The 13,781-nt window shown below is 42.6% G+C and overlaps 1 protein-coding gene across 2 annotated transcripts in view; it reads left to right on the top strand.

Annotated features, from left to right (window-relative positions):
* The first annotated feature begins 6,138 nt into the window (after positions 1 to 6,138).
* LOC126986367 (CD109 antigen-like) overlaps positions 6,139 to 13,781 on the top strand; it is a 31,162-nt gene continuing 23,519 nt past the window's right edge. The window contains exons 1-8 of one of the 2 annotated variants that reach the window (XM_050842421.1): positions 6,139 to 6,502; positions 8,948 to 9,151; positions 9,536 to 9,716; positions 10,024 to 10,192; positions 10,958 to 11,028; positions 12,006 to 12,188; positions 13,214 to 13,387; positions 13,674 to 13,721. In XM_050842421.1, the coding sequence (XP_050698378.1) occupies positions 8,967 to 9,151; positions 9,536 to 9,716; positions 10,024 to 10,192; positions 10,958 to 11,028; positions 12,006 to 12,188; positions 13,214 to 13,387; positions 13,674 to 13,721 (1,011 nt within the window). In that variant the 5' untranslated portion in view covers positions 6,139 to 6,502; positions 8,948 to 8,966. The remainder of the gene's footprint in view (positions 6,503 to 8,947; positions 9,152 to 9,535; positions 9,717 to 10,023; positions 10,193 to 10,957; positions 11,029 to 12,005; positions 12,189 to 13,213; positions 13,388 to 13,673; positions 13,722 to 13,781) is intronic. The other variant, XM_050842422.1, reaches the window with a different exon arrangement.

Raw genomic sequence — 13,781 nt, 5'->3', positions numbered from 1 at the left:
AAACTTAATATTCATCTAAGCCTTCTTTTAAATCATGCAATATAGTGGGAGGAATATTCTTATTTCAGCAATAGTAGTATTAAAAACCCTGCCTTCCCTTCCCTTCCTTACCCTTCCCAAACCCTCCCCATTTGCCTTAAGGACTGCATACATAAATTGCAATATAGGAGCAAAAACTTAATATTCATCTAAGCCTTCTTTTAAATCATGCAATATAATGGGAGGCATACTCTTATTTCAGCAATAGTAGTATTAAAAACCCTGCCTTCCCTTCCCTTCCTTACCCTTCCCAAACCCTCCACATTTGCCTTCACCTTCCCCATTTCCTCCCCATTCCCTCACCTGGATGGAAATAGGAGAAATATGTCTAAAAAAGCTAGCATAAAAGCGATATACAGAATTAACTAGGGGAAGGCATTGATATATTAAGATAGGTTAATTCCTCTTATTCTCCTTGTGGCCTTTTTATCAGTTTTGCCTTATATATAACTTGATACCGTATATTATAAGCTTTATGACTTTGTGCTTCAATGTTATCGATTCAGGTCGCACTCAGCAAAAACAAGGTGCTTTCTAGGATTTCTGCGCGGTGTCCTTGCTTAAACTCCATTCCCATTCTCTTCATATTTCTGCCACTGCTTTCACTGTCGTAGCGCTCTCATACTTGCTGCCTGTGGTGAATTAAAAGGTTGATTGATTCATAGTTTATTGTTGCAAGTAAAACAACAAAGGAGAAAGGAGCATGCCATCCCAACCCCCAGGCAGGACAGAGTGTGGATTATACACCTAAGCTTTGTGGTCTTTATCTCACAATGGTAAGTGAAGGATATGGTGAGGGTGGGTTTAGATTTACGTTTTATCATTATCATTAACCTATATATATCATTCCACTGCAAAACACAGGTAAAGATTTATGAAGGCCTTACATATATTTCCAGTATCAATTGTGCTTCGAGTTTTTAGTCAATGCTACATACTTAAACTTAATTTCATCACACCATCTTCTGGGCAGCCTTCCCTAGAGTTATTTTTTTTAATATCCATGATTTCCCAATGTCTTTTTCCCTCCCCCATTTATTGTCCTAAATTTAGACGCAAATAGCATACAAAGGACACAAGGAGCGCACGTAATTAAATATTCTCACGAGGATATTTGCCAAGTAATAAGAAAACAATTGATAAGAATAAAGATGATAATAACAAAAATAAAGATCTATAATGACATGGAAAAAGAGATGATCGATGTCTCTGGGATAAGGATGTTTGCCAAGTGCAGAAAAATAATTCATAATAATAATAATAATAATAATAATAATAATAATAATAATAATAATAGTAATAATAATAATAATAATAATAATAATAATAATAATAATAATAATAATAAAGTTGTAAATCTAAGAAAAGAAGTTAGTCCTATATAATTGATTGATTGACTGAAGGAGGGCCATGACTTGCACCGAGGAGTCTAGAGAAGAATCCTTGATTATCCAACAAGGCCGCAAGGATTCGATATATCAGCAGGCAGGCTAGTTTTTTTTATCATTTTTATTAAGGTAATGATTATATATAGAGCCTCATATCATCGGTCAGCCACGGCGCCCTTCACAGATAGATAGATAGATTGATAGATATTGACCACAAATGTACATAAAACCAAAGCATACATATATATATTTAAGAATGCTAATTTCGTTAATATAACAACATTTCCAATCTGTAGTCCACTTAAAACAATAAACTATCAATCAGTCAATCATTCAGCACTTAAGTAAAATCTTTATATAGTCACTAAAATATACAGAACTCTGTGTTACTGGCTTAAAAATAGTTAAAAAAATATTAAAAGTTTACAAATTTAGATAATTATATGAAACTATTTATATCAAGAATTTTTAAACACACACACACACACACACACACACACACGGAAAGCCAGCCTCCTCCTCTAAGTAGGCCTTTATTTTTTTAGCACTTAATTGTCCCCAAACATTATATCTTTTAAGTTTCCTGGTGCTAATTCCACATGTATCCTAAGTTATATAATCACACTCTGTCCTGCCTGGGGGTTGGGATGGCATGCTCCTCCCTTCTCCTTTGTTATTTACTTGCAGCAATAAACTATTAATCAAGCAATCAATCAAAAACGAGGTGCATGTGTGGTGTCAGGCTGGCAGGAGGAGAGGCAGCCGGCAGATCTCCTCGCCGTATTCGGGGGATAGGAATAAACGTGGACCTTTTTGTATGCACTCTCCGTTGCGGCCTCCTGAGCCATCCTCCTGCCTCGATCCAGTACGCACACACACACACACACACACACACACACACACACACACACTCGTTCAATCGTTTCAGAGAGAGAGAGAGAGAGAGAGAGAGAGAGAGAGAGAGAGAGAGAGAGAGAGAGAGAGAGAGAGAGAGAGAGAGAATTAAAAAAAGAAAAGGAATATGGTAGGTTAATTGTACATGCTTGCGTCAGCCACTGGTCATAAGTCTTGCCCCACCACACCCAACCCGTGTTGAGTATGCATGAAAAGGGAAATAATAGGCCTACGTGATGCGGTGGCTCGCGTGGCTATACGAATTCACTGGCTGGGGTTCGAACCTGGGGGAATGATTTTTTTTTTTTTTTTTTTTTTTACAGCAAAGGAGACAGTTCAAGGGCACAAAAAAAGCAAACAATAATAAAAAAAAAAAAGCCCGCTACTCACTGCTCCTAAAAAGTATCCAAAGAGGTGGCCAAAAGATAGGTCAGTTTCGGGAGTGTATATATACGTATATTCGTATTTCTAATCAATGTTTTTATAGGTATCCAAATGTTTTTTCTTGTAGGCTATATAGCTTTTTAATCGTGTTTTGGTAAAAGCCTATATTCACTATTTTATTATTTTTTGTTATATTTATATTTTTCATTACATGTGCTTTGATTATAGGCCTATCAACTGACCACATGGGGAATATTAATGTTTCTTATATATTGGTAAATCAAGAACAATATGCCACGTGCTCAGTCATCCTGCAGGCACAATTAAACTGCGGATTATATTTATTTTCTCCCCCTAGGTCATATATCTTCAAAGCAGGCCTGTTTATTTTACTATCTGGACTGTTTTTACACGCATGAACAAATAAACAGAATCCCAGGGTGCTAAACATGGACATGGTATCCTCCTCCTCCCCCCAGATGCTCCACCCTACCTCGAGGGCCTACCAAACCCAACCAAGGACAAGCCATTAGGTAGGCCCAGTTTTTGTAGGCCTCCGCACAGCCTCTCCCACCCACCCATGACCCTGGAGCCGGTGGTAGGAAGGTGGCAGGCCTGCATGAGGAAGGTACGTGTTTTAGTATGCAATAGGCGTAACATGCGTCTATGCTTGCGAAAGTAGTGAGTATGAGACGCCTTATACGACTATGCATGAGTGCGTCGTAAGGGTGAGACGCATGCGAGTGGGGTGTCACGGTGGGGGGGGTGGGGTGGGGGTGGGGGGCTTACGGTATGAATTCGCCACAGCTAGGCCTAAATAGAAATGGGTATGATAGCAGGAATGAACCGGTTATCTTTTCCCTGCTGTGTATCTCTGTGTTTTTTTGTAGTACGGGTGCGTTGTAAGGGTGAGACTCATGCGAGAGGGGTGTCACGGTGGGGGGGGGAGCGGGCTTACGGTATGAATTCGCCACAGCTAGGCCTAAATAGGAATGGGTATGATAGCAGGAATGAACCGGTTATCTTTTCCCTGCTGTGTATCTGTGTTTTTTTGTGGTACGGGTGCGTTGTAAGGGTGAGACGCATGCGAGAGGGGTGTCACGGTGGGGGTGGGGTGGGGTGGGGGTGGGGGGCTTACGGTATGAATTCGCCACAGCTAGGCCTAAATAGGAATGGGTATGATAGCAGGAATGAACCGGTTATCTTTTCCTTGCTGTGTATCTCTGTGTTTTTTTGTAGAACGGGTGCGTTGTAAGGGTGAGACGCATGCGAGAGGGGTGTCACGGTGGGGGGGGTGGGGTGGGGGTGGGGGGCTTACGGTATGAATTCGCCACAGCTAGGCATTAATAGGAATGGGTATGATAGCAGGAATGAACCGGTTATCTTTTCCCTGCTGTGTATCTCTGTGTTTTTTTTTGTAGTACGGGTGCGTTGTAAGGGTGAGACGCATGCGAGAGGGGTGTCACGGTGGGGGGGGTGGGGTGGGGGTGGGGGGCTTACGGTATGAATTCGCCACAGCTAGGCCTAAATAGGAATGGGTATGGTAGCAGGAATGAACCGGTTATCTTTTCCCTGCTGTGTATCTCTGTGTTTTTTGTAGTCCGGGTGCGTTGTAAGGGTGAGACGCATGCGAGAGGGGTGTCACGGTGGGGGGGGGGGGTTGGGGGCGGGGGGCTTACGGTATGAATTCGCCACAGCTAGGCCTAAATAGGAATGGGTATGATAGCAGGAATGAACCGGTTATCTTTTTCCTGCTGTGTATCTCTGTTTTTTTTGTAGTACGGGTGCGTTGTAAGGGTGAGACGCATGCGAGAGCTAGGGGTGTCACGGTGGGGGGGGGTGGGGGGGGGCTGGGGGGCTTACGGTATGAATTCGCCACAGCTAGGCCTAAATAGGAATGGGTATGATAGCAGGAATGAACCGGTTATCTTTTCCCTGTTGTGTGTGGGTTTGTGTGTTGTAGTTATCCATAGTTTTGTTCTGCTGTAAAATGTTTGGAAAGTTTAATTTTACATTCGGTATTATCTGCAGGTATTCATGTAACACTGCAGCGAGATAGCCATATTTATTTAGTTCTTCATCTATTTAATTTATTCATGTTGCTATGCAGATATTTGGCCTATGTAGTGTTATGTCGCTATATGCAAAATTCTTGTGGTATTGACAGCGGCGCGACGGAGATGGGCACTGAGGCCACGCGCATCTACAGGGTATGCCCTCAACTTTGCCATAACAGTATTCATTGGTTTTGCGGTCGTTTTAGGTAGTTATCAATGTTTTATGCAGCTGTTTAGTTGTGTTAAGCAGCTGTGTAGCCTAATTTACCATGTATAAAGAAATGTTCGTGTGGTAGGCTACTTCAGTTCTCCAATTTTCTTCTTTACTTATTTATCCAGGAATATCTTCAATGATTTAGTTTCAGTTATGCATATTGATTCATTCACTCATCCACGTAGCTACTCCAGTTTTTTTTTATCTATAACCTATTCATCCAGGGGGAGGTACTGCCCCCTCCCTTGTTGTGCTTTCCTTCCTTATTGTGTTGTGTTTTTTTTTTTCATGTGCTCCCCACACATGTTAATAGTATAATAATCATCTCTGTCCCTGCCTGGGGGGGGGATGGCATTTCTCCCTTCTCCCTTGTTGTTTACCTGCAACAATAAACTATCAATCAATCATTCAATATTCATCCGTGCAACTTTTTCTTCAAGCACACAGTTCTCCATACCGCTATAAATCATGTCATCCATCCGGTTCTTACTCGATATTGGTTTCTGGTTCTCTCTTTCCCTCCTGTATTGTTCTGGCAGTAGGCCTAGGCTGATTGTGTATTCCCCAGCAGTATAACGAACATGTGCGGTGCGGTTAACTGCACTTTGGAGCAATGACGTCCTCTGTGGGTTAGAAAGTTGGCATCTGGCTGCTAGAAAAATATGTTAAAAGAATAAAAGAATGCCTTGGTGATAGGTTACATCATGACAACGCATAATGAGGTGAAAGGTGATATGAGGAGGAATATGAGCTTCATTTAATTACTTGTACGGCAGCGAGAACCAGTTTCCTCTAGACATTGTTAAGATAAAGTGGCAGAATTGCATTGAATATACCAGAAAACCATGTAAATAACGGTGGTTGGGCAATAGAAGAAAAAAAAAGTGAACGGATGGATAAGGATAAATCAGGTACATCTTGTTAAGGAGTCCTTGGTCTTGGTCTTGAACCTCATTTAGGAGATAGCCATGGAGGGCACAGGAGCATATCAAACCTTACTCAATCAAAGCTTCAGACATGAGTATTGACCTTACACTTAAATAATAACTCATACGGGGTTTAGGAGTCAGGGAGGTGTTTAGTAACCCCGTTTGAGAGGTGATCAACCAAGACCGAGACCAAGGATTTCACCCCAAGACGCACCTGATTCATCACCGCCTCTACGCACACGCCTCGCGCGTTCAAAACAGGGCGTGGGCAACCCGCGGCGCGTCACCTCCCAAAACATCCCCTTCCTCCCTCATTAACCCGGAAACCCAACCCTGTGGCGGCCTATTCCACCCCATTTCCAACCCCCCTGTGTCTGTGGCTACGCGTGACGAGGCGAAATAGCGATAGGAACCACGGGAACAAGGAATGGTTGGCGTTTAGTGGGGTGGATAGCGTAAAAAGTGGCGTCGATGTCTCTTTGTGCCATCTTCAGCTGCGAAGTGTGAGGTGCAGGGAACAGGTGCAGGCGTGAGGGGGTGAAGAGGTGCAGCCAAGAGGAGCAGAAAGCATGGCGTGTGGACAGTAGGACATAGAGGGTAAGTTGTCCCCAGGATCACGTGAAAGTGGTGTAAAGTAACCTTCGGACGGGAGGGAAGGAGAGGAAGAGGGGTTGAAAGAGGTGCAGTTAAGAGGAGCAAGAGGCATGGTGTGTATACAATAGGATATGAAGGTTAAGTTGTCCTCAGCATCACGTGAAAGTCCCATAAAATAACCTTTGGACGGGAGGGAAGGAGAGGAAGAGGGGTTGAAAGAGGTGCAGTTAAGAGGAGCAAGAGGCATGGTGTGTATACAATAGGATATGAAGGTTAAGTTGTCCTCAGCATCACGTGAAAGTGGTGTAAAGTAACCTTCGGACGGGAGGGAAGGAGAGGAAGAGGGGTTGAAAAGGATGTAGTTAAGAGGAGCAAGAGGCATGGTGTGTATACAATAGGATATGAAGGTTAAGTTGTCCTCAGCATCACGTGAAAGTGGTGTAAAGTAACCTTCGGACGGGAGGGAAGGAGAGGAAGAGGGGTTGAAAGAGGTGCAGTTAAGAGGAGCAAGAGGCATGGTGTGTATACAATAGGATATGAAGGTTAAGTTGTCCTCAGCATCACGTGAAAGTCCCGTAAAATAACCTTTGGACGGGAGGGAAGGAGAGGAAGGTAGTGGGAGGATGGGTTGAAAGGGATGTAACTATATAAGAGGAGCAAGAGGCTTGGTATGTATACAAAAGGACATAAAGGGTAAATTGGTTCCAGTAATATGTGGAAGTCCTGAAAAGTCAATAAACATGTAAGCTTTGGAGTTTGGGTGGAAGGTCAGAGGTGAGGTGAGGGGTTAAGGCTGGGCTGGATGAAAGGAAACCTGTATTTTGCCAGCCATCAAAGTTGGGAGGGAGGGAAAGTTTGAAGGTATAATTGTTACTAACATGCACCAACATGCTTAATACCCAGCAGCATATGATTAGTTCTTTGGCCATGGCTTGTATGTGCTCAGGATGATTAGTCTTGAGGTATAATTATTACTAATAGGCATAATTATGCTTGAAATACCCAGCAGCATATGATTTGTTCTCTGGCCATGACTTGTATGGGCTCAGGATGATTAGTCTTGAGGTATAATTATTACTAGCATGTATAATTATACTTGATTTACCTAGCAGCATATGATTTGTTGTCTGGCCATGACTTCTATGTAGTAGAGATGATAATGATGTTTCCTTATGGGATCATCAAAATTTTAGAGTTCTACAGCATGCAGGAAAGTTTGAAAATATGCTAAAATATTTTATGGTTGAGAGGGAATCCTGTAGCTAATGAAGCTATGTAAGAAAGTTATGGATTCTGGGGAAAGTTTGGCTGCCTTGAGTCTATTTCATATACCAACTATTAATTTCTTAGTAGGGTATGGTTCTTTTTCACATGGAGATAATATTTTTCCATTGAAAGTAACTCTGACACCACTAGAGCAAATCTATCACAGAATTGCAACAACCATCTCAAGTAAAAATTTAATATCCATAGCAAATGTCATGTTTTACTTAAAAAAATAATATTGAGTGTCTTGTTGAAATATCACCTATTCCATGGAGACCTGAGCTGTGTTGCGGCTGTAAGGACCAATGATAACACCCCCCATTCAACTTTCTCAACCCCCAGACCTATTCACAAGCTTACAGAACCCCCATCTCAACCTGTTGCTGCTAAGAATATGAACCTTTTGGTGATGAACTAGTCAGTAACTGTTTTTAGACCAACAAAACCCCTCCTTAACTTGATGGATAACCTGTTGCTGCTAAAATAGTAATATGTCGTCACCAAAGATAGTAAATAAATGAATAATATTAGGATTGACTGTAGTTTCCCACAGTTATTAAAGTAACCAGTGAATTTGCTGTTGCATTTTCATATCTGTATTCCAATGGGGACAACTATCTCCATGAAGTATACCTTTACTGGTAAAGAAAGACTGCTCCATTCAGTCAAGCAAGACCATACCCAGAACTTTTTCATGCTCAAGTTTGCGATTACTCAACAAAAGTAGTCACTGGCAAATATGATATAAATTGTCGTTCAGGTCTTTCATAAAATTTGGTTGAATTTATTAAAAAAATCAAGTAAATATTCCATTACTTTGTGAAGAGTTTATTTTGGCATAATTTGTAAATAATCCTTCATTGCATAGCACTGTCTGAAAGTAGATTGAATCAACCCCTCCACTTCTTCGATAGAGCTTCTCATATATAGATACAAGGATTTTTTTTAGGTAGGGTACTTTAATAAATTTCAGACAAAAGTTTTCAAAATATTAGATAAATTTAGTATCTGTAAACAGGCCCAGTCAGGGTTAGCCATATTCAGTTTGGTAATTCCAGCAAAATAGAGACATAAAAACTTGATGTAATAAGCTATACACCTGTAAACAAGGCCAATTAAGGTAAGCTACAGGTGCACCAAATTGACACTGAATAACAGACACCTAATTAAGCCTTACCGCAGGTGTGCACAGGTGACAGCAATGTGGGGCAGGTGTGTGGCGGTGGTGGTGGTGCTGGTGGTGGCGCTGGTGGGGAGTGCCGGGGTGGAGGGGCAGACCCGGGTGCGTGACAAGGATGACCCGCGGCGCATCCCCTACGGCCAGAACATCCGCTGGAAGAACGTCCTCTACAATGAAGTCCGGATGCGCAACCGATACAACCATCCGTGAGTTTGTTTGTGTTGCTTTGCGTTTCCTCTGCTCTTTCTCTATTGTTTGTTTATTTTCAATCTATATTTTTTGTTGTGATTTTTTGTTTTGTTTTGTTTTTCTCTCCCTTGTTTGTAGTGATGTGTTGTGTTGTGTTTCCTTTCTCTTTCCCTCTTTCCCTCTCATTTTTTATTTCCCTTCTTACCTATAATATCTCCTCCCCATACCCCTGATCACTTAGCCTCATCTCCCTCACTCTGAAGAACCCATACAATCACCCATCACCCCTAACCATTTAATCTCTGTCTTCAAATCTTCTAATAGCCTCCATACCATCTCCACCATTATACTCTAACCCTCACCGCATCCGCCCTCTCTACCCTGACCTCTGCCTTACCCAGAACGCATGTCATAGTGGCTCCGCGCATCCTCCGGCCTGATGCTCTGTACCGCTGCATTGTGTCCATTCTCTACCTGGACCACCCCGTCGATGTGCGGGCGTTGCTGCGGAAGGACGGAGTGGAGATATCGTCGGCGCGGAAGGAAGTTATCAAAGGCTACCCCGAGACTCTCCTCCTGCAGGTGTGTGTGTGTGTGTTTGTCTGTTTGTGTGAAAATCCAAATGATCTTCCTCTTTGTTTATATTACATCTTCTTCATAGGAAAGTTTTTATTCAGTAAAGAAAACATCGAGAATAAAAAAAGAACTTCTGTGTGAAATCTGGAAAGAGAGAGAGATCAAAATACAGGAGCAGAACCCACAGTGAAAAAAATAAATAAAATAAAATAAAGAGAGAGAAGTGCCGTCACAAACTAATTCATACTATCAACTGCAATGTGTGGAATTAAAAATAACAATCTCACCCGCCACCTATCCCCCTCCCCCCAAGATCCCCCGGACCAGTGAGGGGGGTGACTACAGGCTGCGTATCGAGGGCAACGTTCCGGGCACCATCGGGGGGACGATCTTCAGCAACGACACACAGCTCTTCTTCTCCACGCGCTTCCTCACCATCCTCATCCAGACCAACCGGCCGGTCTACACGGGAGAGCAGACGGGTGAGTGTTAGACCATGTTTTTGTTATTTGTTTTTCATTATTATTGTTATTTTTTACCCCTCCTACGACTCTTCCTGATAGGGGGTCACCACAGCAGAGAGAGAGAGAGAGAGATGTATTAAGTCATCATTATCCCCATTGTCCTATTGTTCCTGTACAACACCCATCACTCCTCCTCTTATTGCTTTCTCATCCTCCACCTCAATTTTTTGCTCTTTTTCTCATTTTCCCATCACTTCTCTCTATGCCTTTCCTTTCATTTTTTTTTATTCCTCCTATAAGTCTCATTTACCTCAAAACCTTTCCTCATCACCACAAAATACTCCACTCACTCTCCCATGCCTTCCTCCTTCCTCCCTTTGCTTCAAAATGTGGTACTTCGTCTCTTGTCCCTTTGTCCTTCCTCTCATCACCTAACCTTTCTGCATTAACTCTCAGTCTTACCCATCACCTCAAAATACTGTACCTCATCTTTCATCCCTTCTTCCTTCCTCCCATCACGTAGCCTTTCTGCACTACCTCCAAACCTCCCCACATTTCCATAAAATACTACTTCTTCCTTCCTCCCATCACTTAACCTTCCTGTATTACCTCTCAACCTTTCCCCATAACCTAACGATACCCTGCTTCATATCCCATCCCTTCTCCCTTCCTCCCATCACCTGACCTTTCTTCATTATCTCTTAGCCTGTTGTGTGTGTGTGTATGTGTGTATTCAAGCAGTTCTATTCCCTCCTAACCTCCTCGTGTCTCATCCTCCAACAGTGCGCTTCAGAATCATCCTCCTCACCACCGATCTCAAGCCCTTTGATGACCCAGTTGACGTGTACATCTTGGTGAGTAGCGATTCGGGGCTGTGGGGGGACGAGTCACTGAATAAGCTGTCCATTGTGAGTCATTTGTTTGGTGATTCATGTGGTGGGTCAGCTGATGAATGAGGTGATGAGTTATTGAGTATACGTGTAAGAGAATAAGTGGATGAATCACATGGTTGAGTATATGATATATGGGTCAGCTGATGAATGAGGTGATGAGTTATTGAGTATAAGTGCAAGAGAATAAGTGGATGAATCACATGGTTGAGTATATGATATATGGGTCAGCTGATGAATGAGGTGATGAGTTATTGAGTATACATGTAAGAGAATAAGTGGATGAATCACATGGTTGAGTATATGAGTCACTTGGTCTTTTTTTGACCCATGAGCTGCCTCCTTTCCTGTAAAAGATATGGAAATAGTGAAAGGAAAGAATAGAAATAATTGAAGAAGAAAAAGTAGAAAATAATAGTAACAAGAGTAAAAGGAGCAGTAACGACAAAAAAGCAGGTATAGGAAACAATAAAACTAGTAGAAATGGTAATAGAAATGGAAAAAATACACACACACACACACACACACACACACACAGTTAATGGGGGAAACGGATTAACCCTGTAGCAGCGGGGATCATGTTTCTTAATGGTCCCTCTAAGCGAGAAAAATGAGAAAAAATCATCACTCACGCAAACCATTTCATAATATATATCAACGCATTTGTGATCAGTTTATGCATCATCTATTTTTTGGGTTTTATATCATGGCAATGGCCCATACACGGTAAAGCCACAAATTTGGCCCGTCGCTGCTACCAGGTTAAGGGAAGATGTTGTGATTGCAGAGTGTCAAACAGTTTAAGGAAAGACTGGACAACTATAGATATGGAGGGAGGACCACACGAGTCAAGCTCAGGCACTGTATACTACAATTAGGTAAACACAGCTATGTAAATACACACTCACACACACTCATACCCTTGTCCTTCCCCTTCTCAGGACCCCGACGGCTATGTGATGAGACGCTGGCCTTCACGCCCGACAAATGTGGGTGTGGTGTCCATGAGCTTCGACCTGCCGTTCCTGCCGAAAGTGGGGTGGTGGGGCATCAAGGCGCTGGTCAACGGGCAGGAGGAAATCAAGCGGATCAAGGTGGACAAGTGGTATACGCCGCGCTTTGAGGTGAGAGAGTGATTGGAATGTGTCAAGGATGAGATAAAAAGATACAGAGAATGGAAGAATATGATTGGAAGAAAGAGACAGATGGAGAAAATTGGAAGATAGAGTAGATTGGAAGATATTGAAGATAGGAATAGATTGAGTATGAAATAGGAAGATAGAAAGATATTGAAGATAGGAAGATAGAAAAGATTAGAAGACAGAGAAGATAGTAAGATTGAAAGATAGGAATATAGAAGACAGGAGGAGATTGAGAATGAGATAGGAAGATAGAGAAGATAGAAAGGTATTGAAGATAGGAATACATTGAGAATAAGATAGGAAGATAGAGAAGATAGTAAGATTGAAAGATAGGAATATAGAAGACAGGAGGAGATTGAGAATGAGATAGGAAGAAAGAAAAAATAGAAGGATAAAGAATATAAGAAAAGAAAGTAGATAGAAAAGATAGGTGATATTATTAATTGGGCAGATAGAAAATAGTATTAGGTAAGGTATTGGACTTGGGCAATAAAGGTGTTGAACTGAAGTGACGTGAGTAACAATAATATTACATGGATAATAAGTGAATGGGGAGGCGGTGGCTGAACGGATAGCAAGACGGCCCCGCATTCAGGAGGACGCAAGTTCAATCCCCGACCAGTGCCACCAAGCTGGGATTTTTCAGCCGCCGCCGAGTGGCTTAAAACTACCCACATGCTGTCCAGAAGACCACCTATCAACCTGGACTCTAGATTCTAGGATTAAAGATGAGCTCCGGGAGGGCAGCATGAGCCAGTGCAAGATGGCGCCACTATAAACACTCGCCTGCGCCAGAAAGGGCTGGGCCGACCATCAGGACCCACCGGGAAGAAGCCTTGGACTGACCATCAGGATCCACCGGGAAGAAGCCTACCGGTGCTCTAGGCCAAGACGTAAAAAAAAAAAGAAAAAAAAATTAATGTCCTGTGAATCTGTGAACTCTGCATGCTGACCACGTTGAGCGCTGAGGACGAAGGTGAGTAACGCTAACACCAAACTGTTCACAGGTCAAGATGTTCATGCCCAAGTATTTCCTGGACACGGACGAGGCCATCACCGGAGAGTTTGGCGGCGAGTTCTCCAACGACAAAGGCACTTACGGCAACGCCACGGTCCGGCTGTACATCCGAGGCCGCGGGCAGGACAAGTGGAAGTATGTGATGCAGCAGGACTTTACCCCCGTGAGTAAACCCATGGTGGAGGGAGAGGGAGGCTAGGAGAGGGACTGGAGGTGAAATAACAACTATGATTATTATTATTATTATTACTATTATTATTACAGTTTATTGTGTCACCAAACCAGACCACCTTGATTTTTACCTTATGGGTGGTGCAGGAATATTCAAAACAAGAGAATTTTAAATGGAAAAAATCATGAGAGAGAGAGAGAGAGAGAGAGAGAGAGAGAGAGAGAGAGAGAGAGATAGAGATAACTTTATTAACTTGTGTTTCATTCATGGTTTGAAGCGCCTGTTCCGTCCTCGTCGTGGTGGTTTGAGTCACCCAGACCGTCAGGTAAAAGATATTTCTGGACCTTTCTTGTCAGCGTTCCAGCACTGTGTTAAGCTTCCTCGT

The sequence above is a fragment of the Eriocheir sinensis genome, chromosome 61 (assembly GCF_024679095.1).
Source record: "Eriocheir sinensis breed Jianghai 21 chromosome 61, ASM2467909v1, whole genome shotgun sequence".
Lineage (NCBI taxonomy): Eukaryota > Metazoa > Arthropoda > Malacostraca > Decapoda > Varunidae > Eriocheir > Eriocheir sinensis.
Note: the sequence above shows the minus strand (reverse complement) of the source record. Positions and strands in the feature narration are given on the sequence as shown.